This window comes from Protopterus annectens, chromosome 4.part0, assembly GCF_019279795.1.
Source record: "Protopterus annectens isolate FY-2018-M chromosome 4.part0, PAN1.0, whole genome shotgun sequence".
NCBI classification, from domain to species: Eukaryota; Metazoa; Chordata; order Ceratodontiformes; family Protopteridae; genus Protopterus; species Protopterus annectens.
In genome coordinates, this window is record NC_056733.1 from 736,561,296 (window position 1) to 736,588,908 (window position 27,613).

General features: G+C 37.3%; 1 protein-coding gene across 1 annotated transcript in view; it reads left to right on the plus strand.

Annotated features, from left to right (window-relative positions):
* Positions 1–27,613, plus strand: part of LOC122799562 (thyroid adenoma-associated protein homolog) — a 672,025-nt gene that overhangs the window by 30,261 nt on the left and 614,151 nt on the right. The window contains exons 3-5 of the mRNA XM_044068695.1: positions 12,876–12,959; positions 19,457–19,484; positions 21,249–21,406. Of these exons, the coding sequence (XP_043924630.1) occupies positions 12,876–12,959; positions 19,457–19,484; positions 21,249–21,406 (270 nt within the window). The remainder of the gene's footprint in view (positions 1–12,875; positions 12,960–19,456; positions 19,485–21,248; positions 21,407–27,613) is intronic.

The window sequence follows — 27,613 nt, forward strand, 5'->3', positions numbered from 1 at the left end:
GTTTCATGGTTACTGTAATGTAGATAATCAGTGTAGGGTGTATCTTACATTTTTAAGCACTGTTTTATCCATGAATGTGGGATACTATCAAATGCTTTTTTGTAGTCAATCCATCTGAATAAAATAATTTTGTATGTGATTTTACATGTTTTATATTATATTATAGTATTGTTTATATGAAATTTGTGCAAGTTCACTTTAAATGGAGTAATGATTTTGTTAATAGTTTATTTGGCGCCAAAATGAAGGATATTTAAATGGTTAGTTAAATATACAATGTATTCTGATGAAGTCCACGTTCCAGTGAATGAAAGCACTAAATCATTTTGTAATAAAGTGTGTGGATATTTTTTTCGCCTATGTGATCCTTCCATTTGCTTCAAGCGTTTTATTTGCATCATTTTATTCAGTTGGTTGACTAAACGCTTACTTTGTTTCATTGGTTTGTAGTCAATCCATGCCATACTTAGATTCTTACCTTTCTTACAGTTCTCCACTATAACTTTAACAACAAATGATCCTTTGTTCCATATGACTTTCTTTTATTGCCCTTTTGTTCTACTGCCATAATTGAGTTTTCTTCTAAATGACTGTAATCTCTGTCGGCGTCAATTCTCATGTATAGTTTATATGTCATTGGAAGACAAGTTATTGGTCTATAATTTTTAGGGTAGTTTGCAGATTCATTCTTAAGTAAGAGCATTATTTTTCATGTTGTTAACCAGTGCAGTGTGTGTTCGGGGTGCGCATATAAATAGTTCTTACTCATGGCTAAATCCTCGTGCAAAGAAGTTTAATACTTTAAGCCAAAAGTTAGGTACTGCATCTGGGCCTAGGGTTTTCCGGTTAGAGGCTTTTCTCAACTTTGTTTCAATCTCTCTGGCTGTTATTTCATCCCATATCATATCCTGTACCTTTAAACTTCTTATTCTTTCTTTTACTTCTTCTATCCATTTAGCATCTTTGTTATGTTCCACAGGATCTTCATAGATACTTCTCCAAAATGTATCTACTTCCTCTTTTTTTTTGGCGGTCTTTCAATTCCTTTTACCTTAGTTCCCAGTTCTCTATAAAACTTTTGGGTCATTAATAAATTGCTTATTTTGTGCTTTTCCCTTATATTTATCTTTGTATCTTCTAAGTCTTTCCACCTGTTTTTTTAGTTTATCTCCAATACTGCGCATTGCTTTTATCGCATTTGTCTTTTAGTATTTTTGTTGATCTATTCCCTCTTCTATAATCTCCTAACAATGACACTTCTTGTCTTGGCTGCTTTATAGTTTTCTCTATTCAATATTTCCACAATGGTATTTGCTTTCGCCCCCTCTTTTTCCTTCGCTACCCTATGTTCCTGTGGTAGAACTTATCGGTTATTAATTTAACAGCACATTAATATATTCAGTTTACTTCTGTTATAGCGCATGGATCTCTATGGACCGTTCTAATTACTGTGTTCATTTGTTTTATCAAGCTTCTGACTTTTGGGGTTTTATTAACCTTCTGCAGTCTTATTTCTCTCATTGATCTTGATATGTCTGTCTTTGTCTATTAAATCAAGCAACTCTTCTCTTCCATACTGAGGGCACATCCCTTTTTTTCAGTTTCCTGCAGGCATTCTATAGAAAGTTTTATAGCATCTTCCTGTGGCACATTCTCTTCAAGTTCATCCTGTGTCATCTGTTGTTCTGTCATATGGGAACTCACTGCCCTATCACTCCTCAACATTGACTGCATCAGAGTTTCCACAGTTTCCTGTTCCTTTCCTTGCTGTGTAGCTTAAAATGAACGTTTATACTGGTTTCCTGTGGAAGGCTCCATAATATCTTGATATGGCACCTGACCAATTGCTTCCTGTTCCACTGGTTTCCCCTTAATTTGGATATCCATTGCCCTATCCTGTTGTGGTGCTTTCTGTATTCGATTTACTACACTGAATCCTTCTCTTTGCAGCTGATCCTTAACCTCAATTTCTATCTCTTTGACTTCTCCATTACTAATCTATTTTTCTACTTTTCCTCTTAGTCTTCTAATTTTTTTGTATTGTAAAGTATTCCATATCTGGATTCCGGATTCCTTTCCCTATATTTTTCTTCAAATATCTTTGGTGCTGCTCTTTTTGTATTGGTTAGTTTTGCTTTCTCCTTTGCATAAATATTACACCATATTAAATCGCTTTTCCTTTCCCCGTCCATATTTCTTCTTCACGCCTCCTGATCGTCTTGCTTTTCCTTATTCTGGGGACTCACTCCATCAAACTGTGATGTATTCTCTTTTAGACCTTCTACATTAAATCCTTCACTTGGCAGACACTCCATAACCTCAACCTCTATTTCTTTAACTTCTGCTTTACTAATCATCTTTTCTACATTACATCTTTGTGCTATTAATCTTTTTATTGTGAAATTTTCCATATCTGGATGCCTTTGCCTGTATTTCTCTTCAAATATCTTTGAGACTGCCTTCTCTATATTAGTTAACTTGGCTTTCTCCTTTACAAAAATATTGCACCGTATTAAATCTCTTTCTTTCCCATGTCCGTATTTCTTTTTTATATTGTTCAAATATCTCTAGGTTTTGTTGTTTATATTTTCTCACTTCCTCAGATGCTTCTTTTTCCAAAGAGATCAAAATTTCTTGATCTATGTACTGTTTTTCAAAAATCTGTTTTACTAATGAATGCAAATTTTTATTTGAAGCTTCTGAAAGTTTTCCTTGCGGAAGTATTTTTCTTTCCTCTAATTTCTCTCTTAATCATTTTGTATATCTTGTGTCTGGAAATTCTGGGCTTCTTAAATAATAGTAACAATACATAATTTATTTCTTATCCTTAATAGTCCACTCTGTCATCTTTATGGCTCTTCTTTGGCCAATCAATTTTTGTCGTTTTTGTGGACTGCTACTTCCTTCTACAACAGGAGGGCCATCCTCCTCCTGAGCCTGGCCTGGCCTGGCCCCATTGTAGGAATGTTTCCGTATTTTGAGGATTCTACACTGTCATTTTGTTCAGTCCTGGCACCAGTGCGCCTACCAGGATTGGGCACTTTTTTTATCCTAGCTCTTGTGCACCCAGCTGTCTTTTTTTATTTTTGATTTACTTCTGTCCATGATATATGCTGTATAAATACAGTCTATATATCAGTGTCGCCTTGGTGAGATTTTGTGAAAAACAGGGTCCACCTCACGAAGGTGCTCACTACTACTCTCCTTTGCTTGCTGACTTTTCATCTCTCCATCAGGACCCCTCTCTGCATCAGGACCCCTCTCTCTCCATCAGGACAGAGGCATGATGTGGGACAGATTCCTTCCCACTCCAAGCCCGGTGGGGGGGGGGGGGATAGAGGAATCATAATAAGTATGGAATGCATTGAAAATCTTTTTGCATCCCAGACTGCATTTGTATGTAACACCCAATGCTCTTTCAGGTTTTTGACCCTTTAAATTTTAAATTCTCTTTAGTGCTTTCAAACTTAAAACAGCAGGGGCGGAGCCTAGCTAGCCAACTGAGAGCAGTGATTTTTGAGAGCTCCATAAACTAGTATAATAATATAGGAAAATGTTATTATTTTCAAGTTTAAAACATCAGAAATCTATAGATAAACTACGTAAATATCAATTTTGGTGGAGATGTACAAAAATTTTCCTGTCAAGTAACTTGGAGATATATTGAGTCAGTGAGTATGAACAACTCAAGGAATTCTCACCCAGGTGCTGCTCTGAAAAAAGAACTGCAATTGGTGACATCTACCTTACAGGAACTATCTTTGAAGATGGATGGCTTTAAAAATGACTTAGAAAACCTCAAATTAAATTCTCAAAAATAGATGATACTCTTAAGGAACTATTACAGCAACACCATACAAAAATAACAAATATAGAGACTTCTCTAAATGACATTGAAGGGAGACTCAAAGAGGAAGAATTCCAAAAAGAATTTCTGCTTAACAAAATAGATGACTTAGAAAACAGGGAAAGGAGAAACAACATAAGGATCTTTGGTCTGCCTGAAAACACTGAAGGTGAAGACATTATTTCATTCTTAACAACCTGGATTCCTGAATTTTTAGACTTAGAAGCATGTTTCCTCTTCAATTCCAAATGCAAGTCCCTCTTTCAACTCAACAAATACTCCACCTGGATCCTTAGTTATAAAATTTCTTTCATTTCTGGACAAGGAACTAATATTAAAATCTGCTTGGAGAAAAATCACCCTTAAAATACAATCAAAGCCTGATAAGGTTTGACAATGATTATTCTTCCAGAATACTAGAACAAAGGAAAAAAGTCTGGCCAATAATAAAACTGCTGAAACAAAACAACATTAAAGCACAGCTGGCCAAGATAAAAATACTTTTTGGCAATGAGATGAGAACCTTTAATGACTTAGAAGAAGCTACTGTATTCATCAAAAACAACAACATAGTGTCTATCCCAGAAGAAATGAAATGGATGGCCCCTACTCTTAAAAGAATAAAATAAACAAATAATTGGACTGATGCTAGAAAGAAGAAACAAAAAAACTGATTCCAAGATAGCTGTCCCAAAAAATAACTCTTACAACTACATCTCTCAAAGTATCAACTGATATAGTACATCACCTGTCATCTGTTTTTATTGAAAAAAAAAAAGAAGGGTTTCTTAAACAACCGAGAAACAGTAATGATTTATTCAGAATGTTCAGAGTCCACTAATTCTTCACAAACAAAGGTAGGTCAAGCTGGGTTGCTATTTACATTATATATAAGCCAAATAAAGCAACATATAATACAAATATTGTAGTTTCTATTCCCCTACTTGAACTCAATGAATACTTATCTTGTTCATTTTTCATTGATTTTAGTTATAATAATTTAAGTAATTAATTAATTCAACAAGGTACCATTCATCAGAGTTCAGACTCAAATGTAACAAAGTAACATCATATATAATAGCAGTAACAGTAGTGTTTTGAAAAAAAATGCTGTAATGGAGACTAATGCCTTCTTCAGTTAAAGTGTGATTTAGAAATGTCATGTACATCCTGGTTGAATAATAGTAGTAAGCTCTTAGTACAAATGTCATCATTATTCTGTCTGAATATAGTTAATGACAATTATGGCAGGTGTCACAGCTACGAGTGCTGTTTGATCAATCCTGATATGGTATGTGTGGATGCAGCCGTATCTGGCAGCTAGTACAAATGTCATTATTATTCTGTCTAAACATATCAATTATGGCAGGTATTATAGCTTTGAGTGCTGTTTGATTAAGCCTGACATGGTGTATGTGGATGCAGCTGTGTCTGGCAACTGTTATATGTTGCTGTTTTCATCTCCGGGAAGCTGTGGGCTGCGGCTTGTGATTGAGGTTTACTGATGTTTGTGAATTAGGAAGAGACATTTGGTGTTTTAGCCTGGACCCAGGGGAAGGAGGTGGATAGAACTGTGATTTAAGATATTTTGGCAGAGAATGGTTTGTTTGTACGTCTGCTGAGTGAGAGATGGGAGGGCTGGAGGAGTGTATTGTCTCTTGTTGTGGCAGTTTGTTAGGAAGTTTTTTTTTTTTTTTTTTTTTTTAATCTGTTTGCTCTCTGTTCTTTTCCTAGCTGCTGCCTTGCTGAAAGGGAGGGAATTTAGGCTTGAAGTTGCAGTGAAGTGAAGCTTTGCTTCAGGTGCATTGTAAGCCTCTGGTATGCAGTACACAGACACACTAACAGAAACAGACACTCCCAGGTTGCTATGGTAATGGAGACAGAGTGACGATAATGCTTAACAGCTCTGAGGAGCCTCCGAGATGATTCTCCGCAATGACATTTTTGGTTTAAAAAAAAAATATATAGATATATATATATATATATATATATATATATATATATATATAAAAGGGCTGTTTTAAACCACACGCACACATATTGATGGTCTCCCAACACTTCGTTTAGCTCATTAAGTTGATTCTTGATAAAAAAAAAATAAATAAGTGCAATTATATATTTAAAATATATTTTGGTCCAAGGTTAAGGACTTGCATAAGAGTGGAAGTCTGAGTTATTGTGAAAAACTAAGAGCACTTGGTCTTGTGCAGTACCCTTTGCAATGGTCTGGGAGGTTAGCTTGCTCGGTTGTGTTGGGCATATGGGGATAGCTGATTCTAGGGGTTGCCGGGAAGTGCTAAGAGAGTCATTAGAGTTCCTTCATGGAAATATCTGTAGGAATGGAAAGTGTGTTGAGTGGTTCACTGGCAGAGTGGCCACTGCATGGAACAGGCTGGCAAAATGGAACAGGACAAATAGTGGTTTGGATATTTTAAGAACAGCCTGGAAACACACCACATGAATTAGTGAATGGTATTCTGGCAAAACTGGATGGGCATTGTTGCCCGTGCTTGAAGTACTGATATGTGTGCATGTAAGGATGGAAATATACTTATAACAAATAAAAAACGAGAAAGGTCTCATAATTTAAAGTCTATGGACTGTATAAACATGCTTGGAAGGAGCTAATAAGAATAAAAATTACAGCTTGTGGTCTCTCAATTAACTAAGCAACAGCCAAAAAAATGCAATGGTTATATAATGTATGATTTTAGTAAATCGAGACATAAAATATATAATTGTCATATAAGCAGTCTGCTGAATTTAGATATTAAAGACAGGATTTAATAACATGGGCTTGTGTATAATAATACTACTGTCTTAATTTGTCATAAATGACATACACTACATTGAACATCAAGGGGAAGCATTATGATTTTCTCATATAAGTAAATGTGCACAACAAGTCATATAATTGCTTTAACTTGAATTGTGGTTTTGTAACACATCTTGACCATACGTAATACTTAAGCTCTTACCAAGGTAACTAATGTTTTATATACATGACATCAAACTGACAAGTTGTTCAAGGGAAATAATAGAAGCCTGAACTAGGAATGTCACAGAATGTAATAATTACATTCTGAACAAATAATATTAAATTGACAATAATCACTCAGTTTAACTTTTGCTGATTATACAAAATAGAATGTTGCCATTTAAATCGAAAAAGTTTCGGTATATGCCATAAAATGGCAATTTATGAATATGGAAAGGGAACTTGTAATCATTAAGCATAATAAGTGAATTTGTTGTTTTTAACCTATAATTGCACTCATTTTATAATAAGTAATGATAGATATGAAAATCCTTATGTGTAGGAAGTGTGGGGGGGATGCACTGATAATTAAAATGTACCAACTTTCATCAATGTTCACATAAAACAAACTTGATGCGTTAATTAAGTTAGCAACAAACAAAGTGATTACTTAAATGCTGGCAAACAATTAAATATAACATCTGATGTATCCAGTAAAATACATTGTATTATAAACATTAGGTATAAATATTATTGTCATCTATTTGTATTAAGTAATATGTTTTGAAAGATTTCATCAATATGGGGTGAATATGTTACATAACTGTGTGCTATAATCTTTTACTGAGGTTTTATATATGATGCATCCTACTTTACTTTGAATTGCTTGTCATCTATCTTTCATGTAAATATTAATTGCTTATACAGTAAGCAGACATTTGTATTAGAATTCTGTCTAATCTGCAATAGTACTATATCTGTTCAAAATAATTTAAATATTGCTTATTCCTATTACAAATATTCTCAATATGATAATTCAATTTATGGAGCTCAGATGTTCTGGATTGTCAAGGTATGAGTGATAATCTGATGGATTTAGGTTTATCCGTCAGATTAGGAATGATTTTCATTCCATGGCTAATGCGGATCTTAGTTTTGTTAACATTTTATTAATTTAAATTTGTTATTTCACAAAAAACATTTTTAGTATGCCTGACTAAAACATTACTTTATTGGTAAGCACTCAAAGTATAAAACTGATAATTTCCTTTAAAAGCTCAAACATATACTTTATAGTTATCAAAGGAAAATGTTTATTTGTCACAATAAAACAAAAATGCATAGTCTAAATTAACCTAAGATGGATTTAACTTTATCTTTAAACACCAATGGCTTAAACAATGCTAGCAATAGATTAAATCTATTGAAATATTTAAAACTGAACAAAGCACACATTGTCTTCCTTCAAGAAGCTCATTTCAAAACAAATGACAATTACAAATGGAATCCTAAGGAATATATGATATTGGCGCAATCCACTTATAAGACAAAGACAAAAGGGTTAACAATTTTATGGAAAACAAATGTGATTAACTCAGAAATCATTTATAAGTATGAAGATAAAGAAGGCCTTATGGCATTAGTAATAGTTAAATATAATAACAGAATATGGACCCTAGCCAAGCTATACTGGTTCCCAGGCATTGGATCAGGAACTATTAAAAAACACTTGGATTTCATTTCCAATAATTATAAAGGCAACTTAATATTAGGAGGAGATTTTAACTGTATATTTGATATTTCTGAAACTACAAATAAAAGACTGCTGCATACATCTGCTGTATCAAAAGCTTTAAGTGGGTAGAATAATTTCATCTTGTAGACTCTTTCATATTTAAAGAAGATAAATCTCTGTTCTTTCACAATCAAGATCACAGATTTGGTACCCAAACTAGAATAGATAAAATATTTGCTGCCCATGACTTACACTCTAATCACTCCCTGCCCCTTTTCAGACTACAATTCATTGATACTAAAATTTCAAACTGGGTACAAACAATTAATCTTTAACTCCAGAATTCCAGCATATATAACTAAAATTAAAGAGTTCAAACCCTGGTTATTATGTGAATTACAGTTCTTCTTAGATATTAATTACACCACAGATATAAATAAAATAATGATATGGGACTCATTAAAAGCTTACATATATGGTAAAACCCTAACCTGGTATAAAAAAAATCAGAGAATGGGATTCTGAATTATCAGATCTACAATCCAAACTGTTGTCAGTAAAAGCTGAAAAAAAATCAAAATCATTTGGAGATGAAAAAGAAAGTAGAAGTATTAAACAATAAATACAATGAAATGCTTACACATAAAACTAGTTTAGCTTTAGAAAAACTATAAATTAATACCTTGACCACTTCTCCCAAATATCTACATAATTTATCCACAAGAATCAAAGTACAATCAAAAGCTAATAAAATTAAAAGTGTCTTCCATGAAAAGAAAGGGGAAAATGTCTCGGATATAGGTGACATTCTTGATACCTGTAGAAATCACTATATGGAACATTTCCAGAAAGAAAATATACATATCAATCAATTAAATCTAGATGAAAAATGTTCTAATATAAAAAAATACCAGAAAAATTAAAACTAGATCTGCAAGCATCCATATCCTACAAAGAAATTACAGATATAGTAAAAGAGGATAAAAATAATAAAGCCCCAGGTATAGATGGCATAATTATGGAAATATATAAACTTTTTCCTTCAAAGATACTATCCCTCTTCCATAATACTCTATTAGAAATTCAGTCACCAGCTTTAATACCACCCTCTTCGAGATATTCCTTAATCACACCAATCCTAAAGGAAAACAAATCCCCAAACCTCTGTACCTCATATAGACGTATATCATTATTAAATAATGACTATAAGATATTTGACTATATTAACTAACAGAATGATAATACCACTATCCAAAGCAATAGATAATGATCAGACTGGCTGTATATATCCTAGACACACACACATGACAATATTAAAAGGATAATTTCTCTTATAGATTATGTTAGTAAAGAAAATAAACACTCATAATTGGCTTAGATATTGAGAAAGCCTTTGATTCCCTAAATTGGGACTATTTATTCAAAATTCTAGTGTTATTTGAATTTCCTTCTTCCTTTGTTCATCTACTAAAGAATATATATACAAGTTTTTTTTTTCTCTTGCACCATAGCCAAATTATGGAACTCCCTCCCACCCACAATTACCTCCATACCATCATGCACCCACTTCAAAACTTTACTAAAAGTGCACCTAAAAGCATGCTGGCTATGCCCTTGCAATTCCCACTCTAATATCACCCACCCCATCCAACCACTACCTTTCTTTCCACTCCACTAACTACCTTGATTATAGCAAGTTCAGATGCTCATAAGCCTAGTACTTATTATACAGCAGGAACTTCCTATTGTAACATTTGTTAATGTCTGTTATGTACTTCACAGATAAAGATTCTAGTTGTCTAATGATGCACTATGTTCTTCATCTGTAAATATGTTGTAAGTAATTGCTATGTAGATTGTTAATCGCTATGTAATCCAATGTAACTACTTTATTTTACCTGTGGAACTTTTCTCCCCGGGTCTCCACTGAAAATGGACCTACGTCCAGTCGGACACTCCCGGTCAACAAATATAAATAAATAAATAAATAAATAAGTAATGTAGCATATGTTAAGCTAGGTCCTTTCACCTCTGAATCTATACAAATAACAAAGGGTACTAAAGAAGGATGTCCCAGGTCATCGATTCTATTTGCTTTGGCTATTGAAATATTGGCAGATTCGATACGTAATAATACAAAAATCAAAGGAGTAAATGTTTATGAACAATACAATTCTGAAGTAATGCTCTTTGCTGATGGCATGTTATTAACATTATCCAACACAAAAGAGAAATTAGAAGAATTAGATATTTTAATTGACACATTTTACAGGACTTCAGGACTCCATTTCAATAAATCAAATTTTTTATTTTTAAATTAAAAAAAAGAATTGGAGATGAAGGGGAATCACATTATAGGGAAACAAGAATCTACCATAAATGTCTAGGAATTGAGTTATGCAAGTATAATAATGAATTAGTCTCAAAAAACTACAATAATATCATCAATACTATTAAAATATCTGTGGATAAGTAAAGCAAAATAATATTTGAAGATAGACTACAGTTAATAAAAATGGTTTTACTACCCAAGGTTATGTATATAGCTTTGGCAATACAACTGTTACCAGAAAGGAATGTACTCAAAGAAATAAACTCATGCCTAATAAAATTTTTATGATTTCCCAAAAGAAACAGAATAGCTTTAATACATCATATCAGACCATGGGAACAGGGATGATTAAACTTTCCTGATATAGAAACAGATATAAAAGCATCAATATCTAAAACAATCTCAGATTGGATAAATCCAAATTATTCTGAAAATTGGAAAGAATTACTAACTGTAATATCAATAAATTAATTTGATTTACAAAAAAAATTCAAATAGATAAAAATTTGCCATGGCACATATTGTATATTAGTATGCAATATAACATAACTAAGCTCACTAAAACTCGTATGATTAATTATTACATTGACTCATTTAGGGAAATTATTAATGCAAATATAGATTTAAAAATCTGGTTTGATCTTTTAACACCATTCATAGTTACAAAGAACTAGCCACATAAAATATACAAAGAAATAATTAATTCCTGGGAACAGAAAGGATTTATTTGCTGGTTTCAATGTATCAAAGAACTAAAAGTTCTGGATATGCAAAGAATAGAAACAACATACAAAATTCCATAACAAGATTGACTAACTACGCAAAGCATTCTGACGTATTCACAAGATTTATGCAGAATAATTAGTAATTCTTCATTTAAAGAAATACCTAAACTTACAAAATACCTATATGAAATCATATATAATGATTATGACATGGGAAGTAGTATTTCAAAATTTTACAAGATATTGATAAATTATAAAACAACACCCAAATCCTCATATCGGAATTATACAACAAAAGGGCACTCATTACAGCTAACTGAAGAAATTAAATCAAATATTTTATTATCAGTAAAACCTACATCCTTTACACAATACTGGGAAGTTTTTAATTGAAAATGCTTGCATAGAGCATTCTTAACTCCAGATAAAATTACTAAAATTAATTCTTCCACAAAGGGAATATATTGGAGGTGTGAGCAAATACACAGTGCAGATTGGAATTGCACTTTTTTCGACTGTGTTAAAATTAAGCCATTTTGGAATGGTATTAAAAACTTTTTACAAGCTTTATTTAATGAATCGTTTAACATATCTAAAGCTCTAGTATTATTAAATGTGTATGAAGGTCCTCATTTGAATGAGTCAAATATGTATCTAGTATGGACAATACTTGCAATCTCAAGGAAGTGTATAACAAGAAGATGGAATAGAAACATAATACCAACTTTGGAAGACTTCTACAGCCTACTGAATATCACAGCATTGTTGGAAATTAAAATTAAAGAATTAAGGATTCATTCTAAGCCATTTATTAACAATCCGTGGAAAAAAGTCTTATTATTGTTTGGCACTTTACAATAATTGAACAGATACACTCTGATAACTGGATTATTATACCTATAATTATTATATATATATAAAGTAATTGTAAATATTGAGCTCTGTTATAGTGTTAGGCTGATGTAAATAGTACATAGTTATTTAAGATGTTATATACAAATACCCCCTTTGAAATAAGGATGCAGTTTGCTTCTCCCATGTTATGCTATCATTTTTGAAAAAAGCCAATGAGCTGCAAGAGTTATGTTGTACAGACAGAAGTTTGATTCCTACAGCTTTCAGCAGCATATGCCACAGGTCTGAGCAAGCAGTTTTTTTCTACTTAGTAAACAAAGTTGGTGAAACAAAATGTGTATCCCTTCACAGAAATGCCTCTTGCATGCATTTGGTATGAAATGTAGTTACTAGGATTAACATTTTAGTTCTGTAATTCTGTTAGTGCCTAAGCAGAGGACTTTCAATGCATTTGTGTGCATGTTTCTGCTTTATGTATGTAATTTCTCTAGAGAATTATTTGAACTCTGCTGTGCTGCATAGTCTTTTCTTTTTCTTCTGACTTTACTAACTGCTGTTATCTGTTATAACTGTAAAACTAGGACCTTTTTGCACATTTATTTTTCTTTTTCCTTTTGCTACAGATTTTAGTTATACTTGCAGAAGGAAATGAAGCTGCAGTGGTTGACGAAATACGAGCACATTTGACTGCTGTTGAATCCAGGAAGGTGTGCCTGATGATTGATCATTTTTTTCTTGTTTATTTGCGTACAGCGTCCAATTATTTAATGTAACTGTGTGAAACATTTAACTGCATCACCAGCATCACACTTTTTATTTTTAAAGATGTGTGCACTTATACTGTTAGAAAATCCTGGTGTAAGGAATTTCAAGACACAGAATGGCAACTACTGTTGCACAGGCTCATAACTTCTGTTGTAATCAAATATTAATGTGGAGGTAGGAACATCCTTGTACCCCTTAAAGAAAAAAGAAAAAATGTATAATAAAGCAAATATTTCAGCATTCAGTATGTTAAATGAAGTAGTGTTGTATCCTGTGTGCAGCATAATGTAATTCCTTTGTAAGTTGTGTTAGTGAAGTCAGTGTGCTGTGGATTATTTTTAATGCTGTACACATATGCTGGCTAATTAGAACAGTTCATTGTCTGAATTTTTAGATTTTTTTTTTTTTTTTTTTTTTTTGCCATTTGTCATGCCTTTCACAGACCACTGTGTTACAGTACTTTTAAAGCACTGCCCATAGAAGTGGGTTTTCTTGATTAAATCCCAAGATGTTCAACAAACACACTGCCTCACTGGCGTATGGATAGTAGTGCCCTGGTTCCCTTCCTGTGGCAGTCTGTCAAAGCTCGGTGCTTCTCCCACAAGCCTGTCTGTCGGTCTGAAAGAGTGATTTCTTGGCAGTACAGGGACTGCTTTTCAGACCCACAGGCAGGACCTTTTCAGTTTTCTGTTGCCATAGAAAGAGAAGGATCTCATGGAAGACTGCTCATCAAGACTCTGACACGCAGGAAAAGCTTATCAAGACTCTGACCCAAGTTGCAGTGAGGGACTGGAAGAACTCCCTGGTCAGCCTCTGTACGAAGCTGAGATCCCTCATAAAATCCTCCAAAGCTAGTTATGAAAACAAAATCGCCACTGATTCTAAAGACAACCACAAAGCATTCTATAGCTATGTCAAGAATCTCAATGGCAGCACTCAGATCTGCTCCGAGTTACAGCACAATGGCATTAAATATACAGAACCAACTGATATTGCCAACATCCTGGCAGACGGGTTCAGTGCTAACTTTACCCCCCCCCCCCCACCAAGGGCTCATCTCTTTACCAGAAGAATGCAAAGTTCCTGTAATCACAGCTGCACAGGTAAAAAACACACTCTCCAAAGCCAAGAACACAGCCTCCATGGACTCGACAACATCCCAGGCTGCATTCTACATGAACTACAGAATGGACTGGCACCCCACCTAAGCACCATGTTCAGTCATAGCCTCACCTCAGGCTTTGTGCTTACTGAATGGCGCACAGTGATGGTTATCCCACTCCACAAAGGGGGAGCCACCACGGGTCCCGGGAACTACCACCCCATTAGTCTAACAACCCTGGTCTGCAAGGCCATGGAACGTATCATCATGGAACTTATAAACAAAGACATTGGTAATCTCCAAACTCTGGACCCCACCCAGTTCGAGGCACTTAAATGTAACCTTCCTAAACCACCAAGATCTCCTAGATATGAAGTACACATAACAGATACCCTCAGCAGCCCCAAATGCACTCTTTCAAAACAACACCCACATCAACACATAAACAGAGTTACATTTCATGGAGCTGCTACCTCTAAGCCCATAAGGCAAGCCACCTCGCAGTCCAACATTCTGGTCATTGGAGACTCCGTCGTGAGACACACTGATGTCTCTCTCACCTGGCTGAGGACAAATAGTCAGGGGACAAAAGAATAGCCAGATCATTTCCAAATACTGGGTTTACAGTAAGCTCAGTAAAAAATGGGCAAAGTCTATTATTCTCCCACTAAACAGCATTCTGAAGTCTGTTCATGCAGGGATACTTTTCTGAATACTGCAATGAGTAAAATGACAGCAGTTTCAGTAACAAAGTTCAAAGCATAGTATACATGTCACAAAAGACCCTAGTTTTAATTAACAAAGGTTAGTTTCAGCACCAAATGAACAGAAATAAGATAAACAGCCTTGGACAAGGAATCAAGTAAAAACTTGTGAAAAATCCCTGTCAGAAATGTTTAACATACAACAGGGTGCCAAAATTGCAATTTAAATGAAATAAAAATAATTTAAAATGCTATATACCTACTCGGTCACCTCAAATAATCGTAACTCCAAAGAAAAAACTGAACAAATAGCAAGTTTTCTTGTCAGAACTTTCAAATGAAGCTTTTATTCAATGGAAGTAGCAGATGTTGTTTTACTCGTGACTCTGGAAGTGCGAAGAAATGAAATGAACTGCAATAAAATGGCCTTAGTACATAAAGTCAGTTAAACATTCACCAGTGACCAAAAAATACATTAAAAGAATTTAAAAAATTAGCTTAAAGTAAACATTAAAAATCTTGTACTGCAAATCTCCAAATACATACAATTTTCCAGGCAGAAAAAAAACAAGCAAATCAGCAGAATACACTAATCAGGCACTGATAGAAAAAGTCAGAGGGAGGAAATATGGTTTCTTATCTAAACTCAGTACCTGAGGAAATACAGAGTAAGGTTCATAGGTGTTTATTAGGCTAATGACTACATGTGCCTTTTTAAGCCTAGCCATGCATCCCAAATGTCTGACAAGTTCTGATACCCTTGATAAGTTTAAGTAGGGGCTTGGGAGATGAACCATTTACAAGCTAGTGCCTGGGAGATGAACCATTTACAGATTGCCTGTGTCCATTATAGACATAGGTGCCAAACCAGGGATGAATTTCCAGTTTCCCATCCAATTGTCCAAGTTGCACTTGAATTGGATTAGTGAGGAACTCTACTTCACATGGATGGGGAGCCTGTTCCATAGACTGTGTAGTTTCTGGGATACATACCTATCTCTCCAGCAGGTCCTATTTATGTCACAGGCAAGGTTTAAGTCTTTAGAACGGGTAATTCTGGTGTTCTTTGTTTTGTGGATATGCAGGAGGTCCATCAGAGTGGAGTGTGACAATGTCCTGTATGCCAGGCATAGATCTCCTGTCAAAATCCTGTAGGAGACAGAATACAGGGATAGGGTCATGAAGCAGTCTGCATAGGACATTTTACTTACGTCCTGCATTTATTTTAGTGTGGAACCTCTGTGGACATTCCAGTTGTTGAATATGCCTGGCTAGGTATATACCAAAGGGGGCATAGTACTCAATGATAGGCCTGATGAATGCTGAATACAGTGGAACAATGACTTCCTTGGACTTGGATGCCATACCTTTGTTTATAAATTGCACAGCATAGAATGGTTTCCTCACCACTGTAGACACATGATGGTCAAAGGCTAGATTGCTATCTATGTGTGTCCCTAAGTCCCTGACTACTAGGTCAACTCTAAGGGGTGTGTTGTCAGTGTGATAGCTACCGGAGATGGATGACTTCCCAAAGGATACTACTATGCATTTCTTGGCATTTAGTTTTAGTCCATGGCTCTGTCACCAGTTGTTTGTGTGTGTCAGCCCCTCCTGGAGAACAGTTGTGTCAGTGTGAGATTCAGTAACCGCTCCTATTTGCAATCATCTGCAAATTTAGTCAGCCAGTGACTGCTGACATCGGCCTTGACTTCTGAGTAGTAAATGCCAAAAAAGGAGCCGTCCAACGACTGATTCCTAAGGGACTCCACTTGTGACTGGCCTCTTTGTAGAAGTGGACTCTCCAATTCTAACATCCTGGGTTCTATCTGTGAGCCAATTGGCTATCCATTGGGTGACATACAAGTTTGTACCAAACATCCCTCTGGCCTTAAAATATTTGTGTGAACTAATTCAGGATGCCTTATAATATGTGTCCGTTAAGGTGCATTTATGGTTCTGCTTGTCTGCCAATGGATCTTTCTCTTTCTTGTTCTCTTTGGTAAACAGTTATTGGAAGGAGTATTGAATATGAGAACCCCTCACAAGCAAATTCCTCTGTGGAATCTCAACTATGGTCAGGAAAAATTGATCTTACCACCTTTTGAACTGACAGCTCAAGGTGAACTGATGTTCTTAACATGGAAGACAGTTTTCCTTGTTGCTCTGACATCTGCATGGTGAGTTTCTGAGCCACAAACGTTTGTGGTGGGGCATCCTTACCTAATCTCCCACTGGGATAGGTTGTGTTGCATATTAACCCCATTGTCATCCTGAAAATGCTCTCAGAATTCACTATGTATGTTAATCTCACAGTGTTCTTTCCAGAACTTAAGAATAATGGAGAGAGGATACGCCACATCTTGGATGTGCATCAGCAGCTAAGGCACTGTCTTGACAGAACAAAACCCTTTAGGAAGGCTGGAAGGATTTATTTCCTAGAAGAGGTAAAGAAGGGTCAGCATATTTCTAAGCAAACCATTGCACATTGGTTGTCTTCTGGTATTATTTTTTGTTAAAGCTGCTATGGCAAGGCGAATCTAGGCAAGGTAAAGACACATTTCATCAGGGCCTTTTCATCTTCAGTGGCATATTGGAAAGGAGTGAAATGTAGAAGTATTCTAGAGGCAGCAACTTGGTCCTCTCTCCGTACCTTTATGAAGCTCGAGAATTTGGATGCCTTTTCTAAATCCCAAGGAGGCTTTATTAGGACCATTCTGCCGGAGCTCCTGGAACCATATCCTTCCTGATTGGATAAGTTTTGGGAATCTACCCAGATGCCAGTAAGACAGTGCGTTTGTTTAACATAGTACAACTGTGAAAGTCCTACTTACCTGTAACAGTAGATGTCCGTAGAACACACTGATGTACTGGTAGCACCCTCCCACCAGCCACCCCCTTTTTTTTGGCTGTATATAGTTTGGTGTCAGAGTTGCCACTGAGTGGTGCTCAGCAGCTGTTAATGGTGTGTGCGTGTGCGTGTGCGCGTGTGTGCGTGTGCGCGTGTGTGCGTGTGCGTGTGTGCGTGTGTGCGTGTGTGCGTGTGTGTGTGTCTGTGTGGTCCGTTTTTTGGTTTGGAACAGTAGGTGTTCGCGAAGCCTGCATTTTCCTCTTTTCTTCCTGTTGGAGCCTACAAAACTGAAGTGATCCTGTCTGTGCATCTGAAACGCAGTCTCTGTATTGCCAAATGATTGGTCCGTCACACCCATAGACAGGCAATGGGAGGAGCTCTGAGGTTTGATAGACTGCCAGGGCACTACTACCCATATGCAAGTAAGGCAGTGTGTTCTACAAACTTCTACTGTTACAGGTAAGTAGGACTTACGTGACTGCTTTTTCTTTTTACCAGTACCCCTAGTTAACTGAGTAGGTCAGGTCTTTAATGCAAACAAGGTGCCATGACTGGGCTGTTCTCATATGTCTAAAGTCTTTGAAGACTGGGTGAAATACAGAATAATTCCAGGGTATAAAGTCTTATTAACACATGGAGTGCGGGAAAAACAGATATTCCATGACATTTTTAGATTATGTAGTTTTTTTTTTTTTTTTTTGTTTTGATATTTCACATAATATTACTGGCTAAGTATTCTTTTTCTTGACTTTAGAGTCTTGACTAGAAAAACTTAACAATTTCTGCATTGTTGCCCATAACTATTCAAGTATCTTACTAACCCAGATAAAATTATTGTGTGTAAATTATTATCTGTCTTTCTTGTTCTGCTTTTTTGGTTCCTTGTAAATTGCTGTTGTAGTATGCCTTCAGTAGACTGATGCATATCTGAGTGCTGAAAGTTAGCTTTAGTATCTGGGTAAATGAAGCGCAGGAAGCCATTTTTGTGATGTTTCTTCATATAATACAGCATAAGCTACAGACGTGCTACATTTTCCTGTTTGCATTTTATATCCTGTGGTTGCTGTCTTCCGTCTGTGGTATTTCTGGTTAGTGCTTTTATATAATGGCTGACTGAGGATATGATATCACCTTCCACTTCCCTGGTATTGGCATACTCCTATAGGAGGAGCTGCTGACCATACACTTTGTCAGTTTATTTCTCCAGGATTGGCTTGCATACAAAGTCCAAGACAGAACTTGCCTGGGGGAGGAAATGTGCCACACATTTAGGAACCCAGGGCTACCAAATTACAGATAATGTTTTCACACCTTTTGACATGATTTAGGGGGATTTGTGCAATCCATCGAGATGTAATAGAAGGACAGACCACTCCATCCAAATTTGCAAATGTGCCCTGACATTGTCTGACCTTGGAAGATGTTATACTAAGTAAAAAGGCTCTAACAGCACAATGGACTTGCCTTCAGTTTTACCCAGGGCTAATAATGATTATTATTTTTAATTATTTTTTTATGAAAAATTTTTTGATGGAATAGTCTCTGGATTATTTGAGGCTGAACAAACTATACCATATCCTTTTTTGATTTCACGTTTCCTGGCTTCAGGCATGTAAATCTGCCTTTTGTTCTGCATTGGTCAGCATGGTATGCCATTTTAAGCCATCTTAAAAAGTGCAGGCAAGACATTTGGGTCACCTTGGATTCCTACTTGGGTAAAATGTGTACTGTACACCAGGTATTGTACAAAATAATAATTTAGTTTTTTTTTTGTCTCCCTAGGACATTTTAGTAAAGGATCTTCAGACAGGTTAGTTTTCATTTTCTGTTTTTCTCATACTATAGTTTCTAAGATTGTCTCACCTCCTGAGAATGAAGTTTGTAAAATGAATTTTATTCAGAAGATTTTGAAGTGTCCTTTGCTGACATTTATTGTATATTAGGTAGGCAGTCATTTCAGTATTTTTTGTGATGTGCGTGTATGAACAGCTGCCAGGTTAGGATGTTTTTTTTTTTTTTTTAATATGATGTTCCTTAGAGTGAGGTTGTTCATTTAGTGTGCTGGACATCTTGCATTCAGTATGCAGGGTTTTGACTTTCAAGCTAATTTCTTTTTTAATGGGGCTTGCTAATATTACCTTGTTTTTGTTGTGCTGTACCCTCTGTCATTGCCCCATTCTTGGTACTTTCCTTTGCTTGCTTCAATGCAGAGGGATAAGGCTCCGAGTATGACCCTGATTCGGCCAGAAGCCTAGGCAGTGGAGGAGCTGAATGGGTAGGGGAAGGCGGAGATGGAAAGAAATAGTGAGAAGGAGAGAGACAGACTGTGTAATGATTAGGCACAGCATGTCATGTTGGCCTCCCTTGGTAGAAAGGGAGGGCATGTGGCACATGTCTGGGACATGCTTCCTATGTCCTCTGCTAGAATCCCAAGTAGAGGACAAAGACTCCCTTGAGAGTGCTTGTTCAAGAATGACCTCTCCTTGCTGAGGCCCTTTACATTTCACATTCTATAGAGTGCTGCCTGCCCTATGTAGTAGCATTAGGTCTTACAGCACAAAAACTTCTGTTCCCAAGACAGATGATGACAACACTTGGTCCCCACCCCATTGAGGAATGAATGGGCCACAGGATTTTCACCCCCCCTGGGAAATGAATGGATCATTTGGGTAGTTGCAAGGCAAAAGCTCAATGGTCACTGAAAGTTTTTTTTTGCCAAAAATATAACAAAAAAAAATTCCTTCACTTATTCTTGTCACATTCCTGCCATTTGAGTGGGCTGCTGGTTGTTGTCTTCAGTCCCCTGAAACTTATTTTAAGCAGAGACATTGAGAAAGAGCCTCTTCATTGGTGTGAGTCCTGATGTGACTGGTGTGTATCCTCTTGTAGTTTGCTTTTCTTTCCATTGACATTATGAATGTTTTAAAGCTCTGAGCAGCTGCTGAAATCTGCACAAAGCATAGCTGCCTTCTTCAGCACTTGGATCCTGCAGAAACTATGGCTCTTTTCAAGGAAAGCCTAGGGTGATATGTATGTCTATTGACTGAACAGAAATTCTTGTCAGGGCACCTGCTTTTCTGACAGTGTACTGTGGGATCGTTTGATTTCATCTGTATTACCACCAGCCTGGGCAGATGAAACTTTAAGTGGCTACCTTGATTTGAAGGTCACAGAGGAATAATTGCTGTCTTGATGTGGGCAGTCATTTTTAAATATCAAGCCAGTGAGTAACATATGGAAAAAATTGTGATCAGTGACTAGCTGTCCTTTCTCTGGGTGTGTTTGGATTTTTTTGCACTGTTATGCAGCATCCTCCCACCTGTATTACAGACTAAGCTGGTTTACAGGAGGCGGGTAATCATTTCATGAGTAGCAGAAGAGCATTTGCAATGGAGGTGTGCTTGTGGTTGCATTTTCCCATTTCCACCTTGGTGGTAGTTTTATGTGGATATGGCATATTAAAAGGAATTCCCCCTGCTACGTTATGGACAACTCCAGGACTTTTTTATTTTGCTGTTACTGTAGGGTTAAAAAAAGTAATTCCTCCTGTGATATAAAGTGTGTTTTTTTTTAGTTTCAGCATTCATGGAGGAGAGCTGTTTTGGACACCTAGTCTGGAAGGAGAAGCTACATTTATTGTTGGAGACTGTGGCTAATGCTTTTGAGCACCTCCTGGAAGGGGGACAGGAAGATGCGGGCAGAAATGGTGAACAGTGTTACCTATTGGTTAAGGTAATGTCTCGCATTTCAACTACATGCTGATTTTTGTTTCTGTCTGATCACTTGTGTGTTTTGTAATAAATGCTTTTATTGACCTCATTTTCCACCTTTGCCAAAAATAAGCAATATCTGTATATCACAATGTTAGAATGGAAGTGCAGATAAGGACTTTTGAAAGGTGGTTGAAATATTCCCATCAAGGAAAATAAATTCAAAGTTCAACTTCATGTTGTAGATGGCTGAAGCCCTGACTGAGCAGTCTGGATTTGATTAGTGGCCCAGGTGCTTGATAGACGGATTGGGGGGGGGGGCGGGTAAGAGAGGATGTGGGGGTAGCTGGGCATTGCTTGGTGAGGATGAGGAGCACAGGATATTGTGAACTGCTGGGTTAAGTATGTACTTGAGAGTTACTTTGGAATGTGCCCCTGCAGGAGAGAAGTGACACCTGTTCTTGCCGTGGCTTATTGAACGTAATGGCAAATGGAATAATCAGGACCTCTGACAGAAGTAGGACCTTTGTGTACACTTTACACGCACACAAGACAACCCACTCAACTGAGCACAGGATAACCTGCCCTTCACCAACACATTCTTTGTATCGAGAGAGCTCCAAACCTGGCTAGTTGTTACATGGTGACACAAGGCCTGCACAACAAAGGGGAAATATAGATGTGACACTTTGGGAGTTAGACTTAACTAAGGTTAAAGGAGTATAACTGAGTGAGTAAGTGTGAAGCTAGTGACAAAAGTGATTAAATGAAAAAATGCACACACACACATACATATATATATAATATATATTTTTTTATACACCTGTGAATGTGCATAAGAATATATAATGTGTATTTATTTATATATGGGAACACTTCACATAATCGAATTATTGAAATCTCGAATTTCATATGGTCGAGACCATATGATCGAGATTTCAGTAAATCGAATATGTGTAGTGTTTAAAAATAAGAGTTTACTTACCTTAATACATTGCGTGCACACAGAGGCAAGGATTCTTGTACACTCTGTGTGTACGTAATGTTTTATTTTTTTTGCGGTGTTGACAGGAAATGAGAAATCTCCCATTTTGCGCTTCCGCATACAGCGCAAGACGGGAGATTTCCCATTTCCCCACTGTAGCGCGATCTTGGAGTTGGTATATTTAAGTGGGGGGGGGGTGTGCAGGGTGGCGAATCCCCCCTGTAAAAGCAAAGTTTGTCTGGTTTTTTTGGTTTCGCTTCAGAAGTTCAAGTTTCCGAAATTCGATCTTTTGGTTTCGGTTATTTGCAGTTCGAGATTTTGTTAATTCGAGCTTCTGAAGTGAATCCATACACATATATATCTATATAAAATATTATGAATCTACTTTTCTTTGTCGAAATTGCATTATTTTGAAAAAGTAGAGGACCACTTACGTGAAAGTGCACTTAAACGAAAGTGCACTTTTGCAAATATCGGTTCAACGAACTGATAAAAAACACAAACAGGAAACACAAAAAACAGTGTTTTGCAAAGGGGCAAGCCCCCCCACATCCCTGCAACTGAAATATACTAAATCCGAGATCACACTACAGTGGGGAAATAGGTAAATTCCCTTTTCCCCACTGTAGTGTGCTTCGGCACTGCAGTGTTTTCTGTTTCCTTTCTTATCGGTTCGTTGATCCAATATTTGTGAAAGTGCGCTTTCATTTAAGTCCACTTTCGCATAAGTGGTCCTCTACTTTTCTTTTTCGAAATGATGACATTTCGACAAAGACAAGTAGATCCGTGTGTGTGTGTGTGTGTGTGTGTGTGTGTGTGTATATATATATATATATATATATATATATATATATATATATATATATATACATATATATAAAATTGTGTGTGTGAGTATGTGTGTGTATATATATATATATATATATATATATATATATATATATATATATATATATATATATATCTATATGGGTTCACTACATAATCTCGAAATTTTGAAATATCGAATTTCAAAATCTCGAGACGATATAGCGAAACCCCTAAATACCGAAAAACCAGAAGCGTGAATTTCAAAATCCTGAACACTACACTATATAAACATACACCACAAACATACACACACCATCGCCCAAAACACAAATCTATACTACATAGTGTATGGTGTAGAAAGATTTCCAGAAATCGGGAACAGTAGATTATATGCTTTATCTGTTTGCAAGTATTGAGATAGGGTAGGCAATAGACTGTGCTGCAAGTTTAAGAAAAAGGGGAGGTAGGTTATCTATGAAGGGAGAACATGGCTTGAGCTTAAGTAAAAGACATTTTATATATGCAGTAGGGACTGTTTCAAGAGAGAAGGGGGTATTAGTAGTGTAGGAAGGAGGGGTGGGATTGTCATTATGGTGAGTGTGGGTTAGTTTTTGGATAAATTCAATGAAATAATTATTTGGTAGTGTTGTAGCTTATTGTGGAAAGTTATTAGGATAGGGACTGGGAGTGGTAGGACTACCAGGGTGGAGGATTTTGTTAATGTTGTGCCAGGATTTTTTAGGGTTAGAGTGGTGGGTGGTTTGAGCCTCATAGTAAATGTTTTTCTTATCTCTGTTAATTTGCTTCTTGGTGAGGTTCCCAAGTTCTTTGTACTGTTGGAGTAGGCGAGAGGATTTAGTTTGTAGCTGCTGTTTCCAGGTATTATCTCTGTTTTGTATCAGGGATTTAGTGTTCTGTGTTAGCCAGAGTGCATGGTTAGTTTTACCCTTAATTTTTGAGGGGTTGTAGAGAGTCCAGGATGCCAAGGAAAATCTAGTTAAATTGTAATATTGTATCATTAAGGGGAAGGTGTTGAAGGAAGGATCAGTTTATTAATGAGAAGCTATTATTAAATGTTTTGGCATTAAAGTTAGAGAGTTTGTGGCAGTCTCTGAATAAATGGGTTTTGGGGAGTTTGATGGTGTGTCTTTGCACATGGATGAGAAGGTGGTCACTTAAGGAGACTGGTAGGGTGGTAGCATTATGGTAGAAGTCTGGACTGGAGGTAAGGATCCAGTCTAGTATGGAGCCAGTATCAGTGCTTTTATTTGTATGAGTGGGTGTTATAATTAGTTGACTAAAATCATTGAGGTTAATGCTGTGGTCTGGGACATCGGTAGAACATTTTCCTTCGTCTATGTTAACGTCACCAAGGATGACTGTTTCATATGGTATTTTGTATGAGATCCAAGATAATATATGTTCGAGAATTGGGATGTTATTACCAGGTGGAATATATATGGCTATTATAGCAATCTTTTTATGGGGGGTTTTGTGACAATTGAGAAATAGTATGTCTGCTGGGTGGAAGTTGGGGAAGATGTTGGTAGGGAGGAGAGAGTGAGTTGCTCGGAATAGAGAATTGCAGCTCCACCTCCTTTTTGTGATATGATCTTGCCGGTAGATATTGTAGTGTGTGTGGGGGGGTAGGATTTCTCTGTTGGAGATTGGAGATATGGGGTTTAAGCCAAGTTTCAGATAATGCTAAGATATGAGGGGGGTGTTGAAATATCCATGCATGGAGTTCGGTAGTTTTATTGAGTAGACTTTGTAAATTGATAGAGTAGAATGATAAGATTTTAGAATATAAGGGTGGGGTTTGAAGGTAGGTGAGTAGTGGGTAGTAAGATGGGTTCGGGAGAAGAGGGGTAGAGGGGAGGGGTTGGCAGCAAATCCAAAGGAGGTGAAGTATCAATATATATTAAAGACGCACACACCTCCGGGCTGGTCAAACAGTATGACGCACAGGAGACACTCCAGTTGCTGTTAATCATTGACAAGCTCCCTATTCAAATTATAGATCGCTACAGACCCCCAAATTTGACTCAAGATGCCCACTCCACCTATCTGGACCTTTTCAAATCTATCAAGATTTAACCCTTTACCCTGATCCTGGGTGACTTTAATTACCCAAACATAGATTGGAAAAGCTACTCCTGCCAGCACACAAATATCCAGACATTCCTCAATTTTATCAATGCAAATGCTGTAGAACAGCTAGTTGATACCCCCACAAGAGGTGATAATATATTGGACTTGGTATTAACCAACATGAGTAACCACTGCAGCACCCCTATGGTATCATCCTCCCTGGTAGGATCTGACCATAAAACGGTCACTTTCAAAGTCACCATCTCCCCTGTTACCCCTGTAGCAAGGGTCAAACAAAAAAAACTTCTCCAGAGCTGATTACAGCCTTCTAAGGAATGGTGTAAACAGCTTCACAGCCCCCTCCCCCACTACCCACTGTAGGAACTGGCACCATTGTCCAAATCTACACCGAAGTACCATACGAGCATTTATGTAGATGCATGGAATCCGGAATACCTGACAGGACAAAATCATCCGCTGCAAGAGTAAACCTGTCTGGTGGACATCTGCAATAAATAAACTATATGACAAAAGTTAAATAATTGCTGTCCAGGACCAAGAAGAAGCAGCCGGTGCCCAATTGGAAGCAATCTCTCCTTAGCCTGAACAAGCAAATAAGAGCACTAGTGAAATCCTCTAAAGCCAACTTTGAGTCCAAATTGGCCACATCTTCTAGAGACAGTCATAAGGCCTTCTTCACATATGTCCGAAATCTCAAAGGAAGCACCAGGATCTGTTCAGAGCTGGTGGTCAAGGACACCACATACACAAATGCTGTAGATATAGCCAGTCTACTGGCTGACAGATTCATTGAAAACTTCTCTCCTCTGTCCCCTCCCCATCAGTAAATCAGGACATCCCTAGTGCCTGCCCCCCTCCCTTTATCTCTAGGAAACAGGTCATCGCTGTCCTCTCAAAGGGAAAAAAATACAGCCTCCATGGAACCCGATAACATCCCAGGATGCATCCTACATGAACTCAGGCATGAACTTGCAGCACCATTAGGCACCCTATTCAACCAAAGCCTGAGTACCAGCATTGTCTCAGCCATGTGGAGGACAGCCACTGTCATCCCTTTACACAAAGGTGGAGCGTCCACCGATCCAGAAAATTATAGACCCATCAGCCTAACTAGCCTGATCTACAAAGTCTTGGACCAGATTATCATGGACCTCATTAACAGGGACATTGGCAACCTCTAAACACTCAACCCTACACAGTTTGGCTTTGTCAAGGGGAGATCATATCTGTTAAATCTGATCGTCTTCTTTGAGATCATCACCAAAGCTATGGACGAGGAGAAGATGATGCACACTGCCTACCTTGACCTGGCCAAAGCCTTCAATACTATTCCTCACTTGGGCATAGTACATAAACTCTCTGAACTAGGCGTCAATCCATATGATACCAGATGGGTAGCAAACTGGCTCACTGATAGAACCCACCTAATCAAAATAGAGGAAGCCACCTCAAGCAGTAGACCCATAACAAGAAGCATATCCCAGGGATCGGTCTTGGGGCCTCTGTTATTTGGGATATACTTCTCTGAGGTGCAGGCCAAAACCAGTGGCCTGTGGCTGACCAAGTTTGCAGATGACTGCAAGCTGGGCACAATCATAAATTCCCCAAGTGATGTGGACGTCGTCCAAGAGGATCTCACCCAAATAAATGACTGGTGCCAGAAACATGGCCTCAAGCTGAATACCAAAAAATGCATCATCATCCCCTTTGGGGAGAGTGACATCCCCACATATTATTACATTAATAACAACATCCTAAGTACACAGTCAGTAGTGTGGGATTTGGGCACCCAGGTTGATAGCACCCTGACTTTTGACCACCATGTTGCTTCTGTTGTACGGAAAGCTTTCTACGTGGCCCAACTCATAAGTAAGGGTATCTCATCCAGGGACAAAGAGGTCATAAAATCCGTGTATTCTTCTCTTATAAGGCCAGTGATTGAGTACAATGCACCCTTTGGCATGTACCTCGTAAAGCACATGCAGCAGCTGGAGAGACTACAGAGGTTCCTCACCAGGAGAATCCAGGGCCTCAAACACCTACCCTACACCGACTAAAAGCCCTGTCCCTCTACTCTGTTTCATATAGACTCCTCAGAGGTGACCTCTGTCTGGCATACAGAGCAATCTCAGACCCCGCCTTGGTGGGACTGTTGCATATTCGCAAGTCAAGCTCCACTTGAGCAGCCTGTACGCGTGACCTCACCCTGGTCTGTGATATCAATAGGACTTGTTGGTGGGACAGATTTTTGTCCCAGAGACTCCCCCATCTGTGGAATAGACTCCCTCTCCACATCAAGGAGAGTATGTCATTATCCCTTTT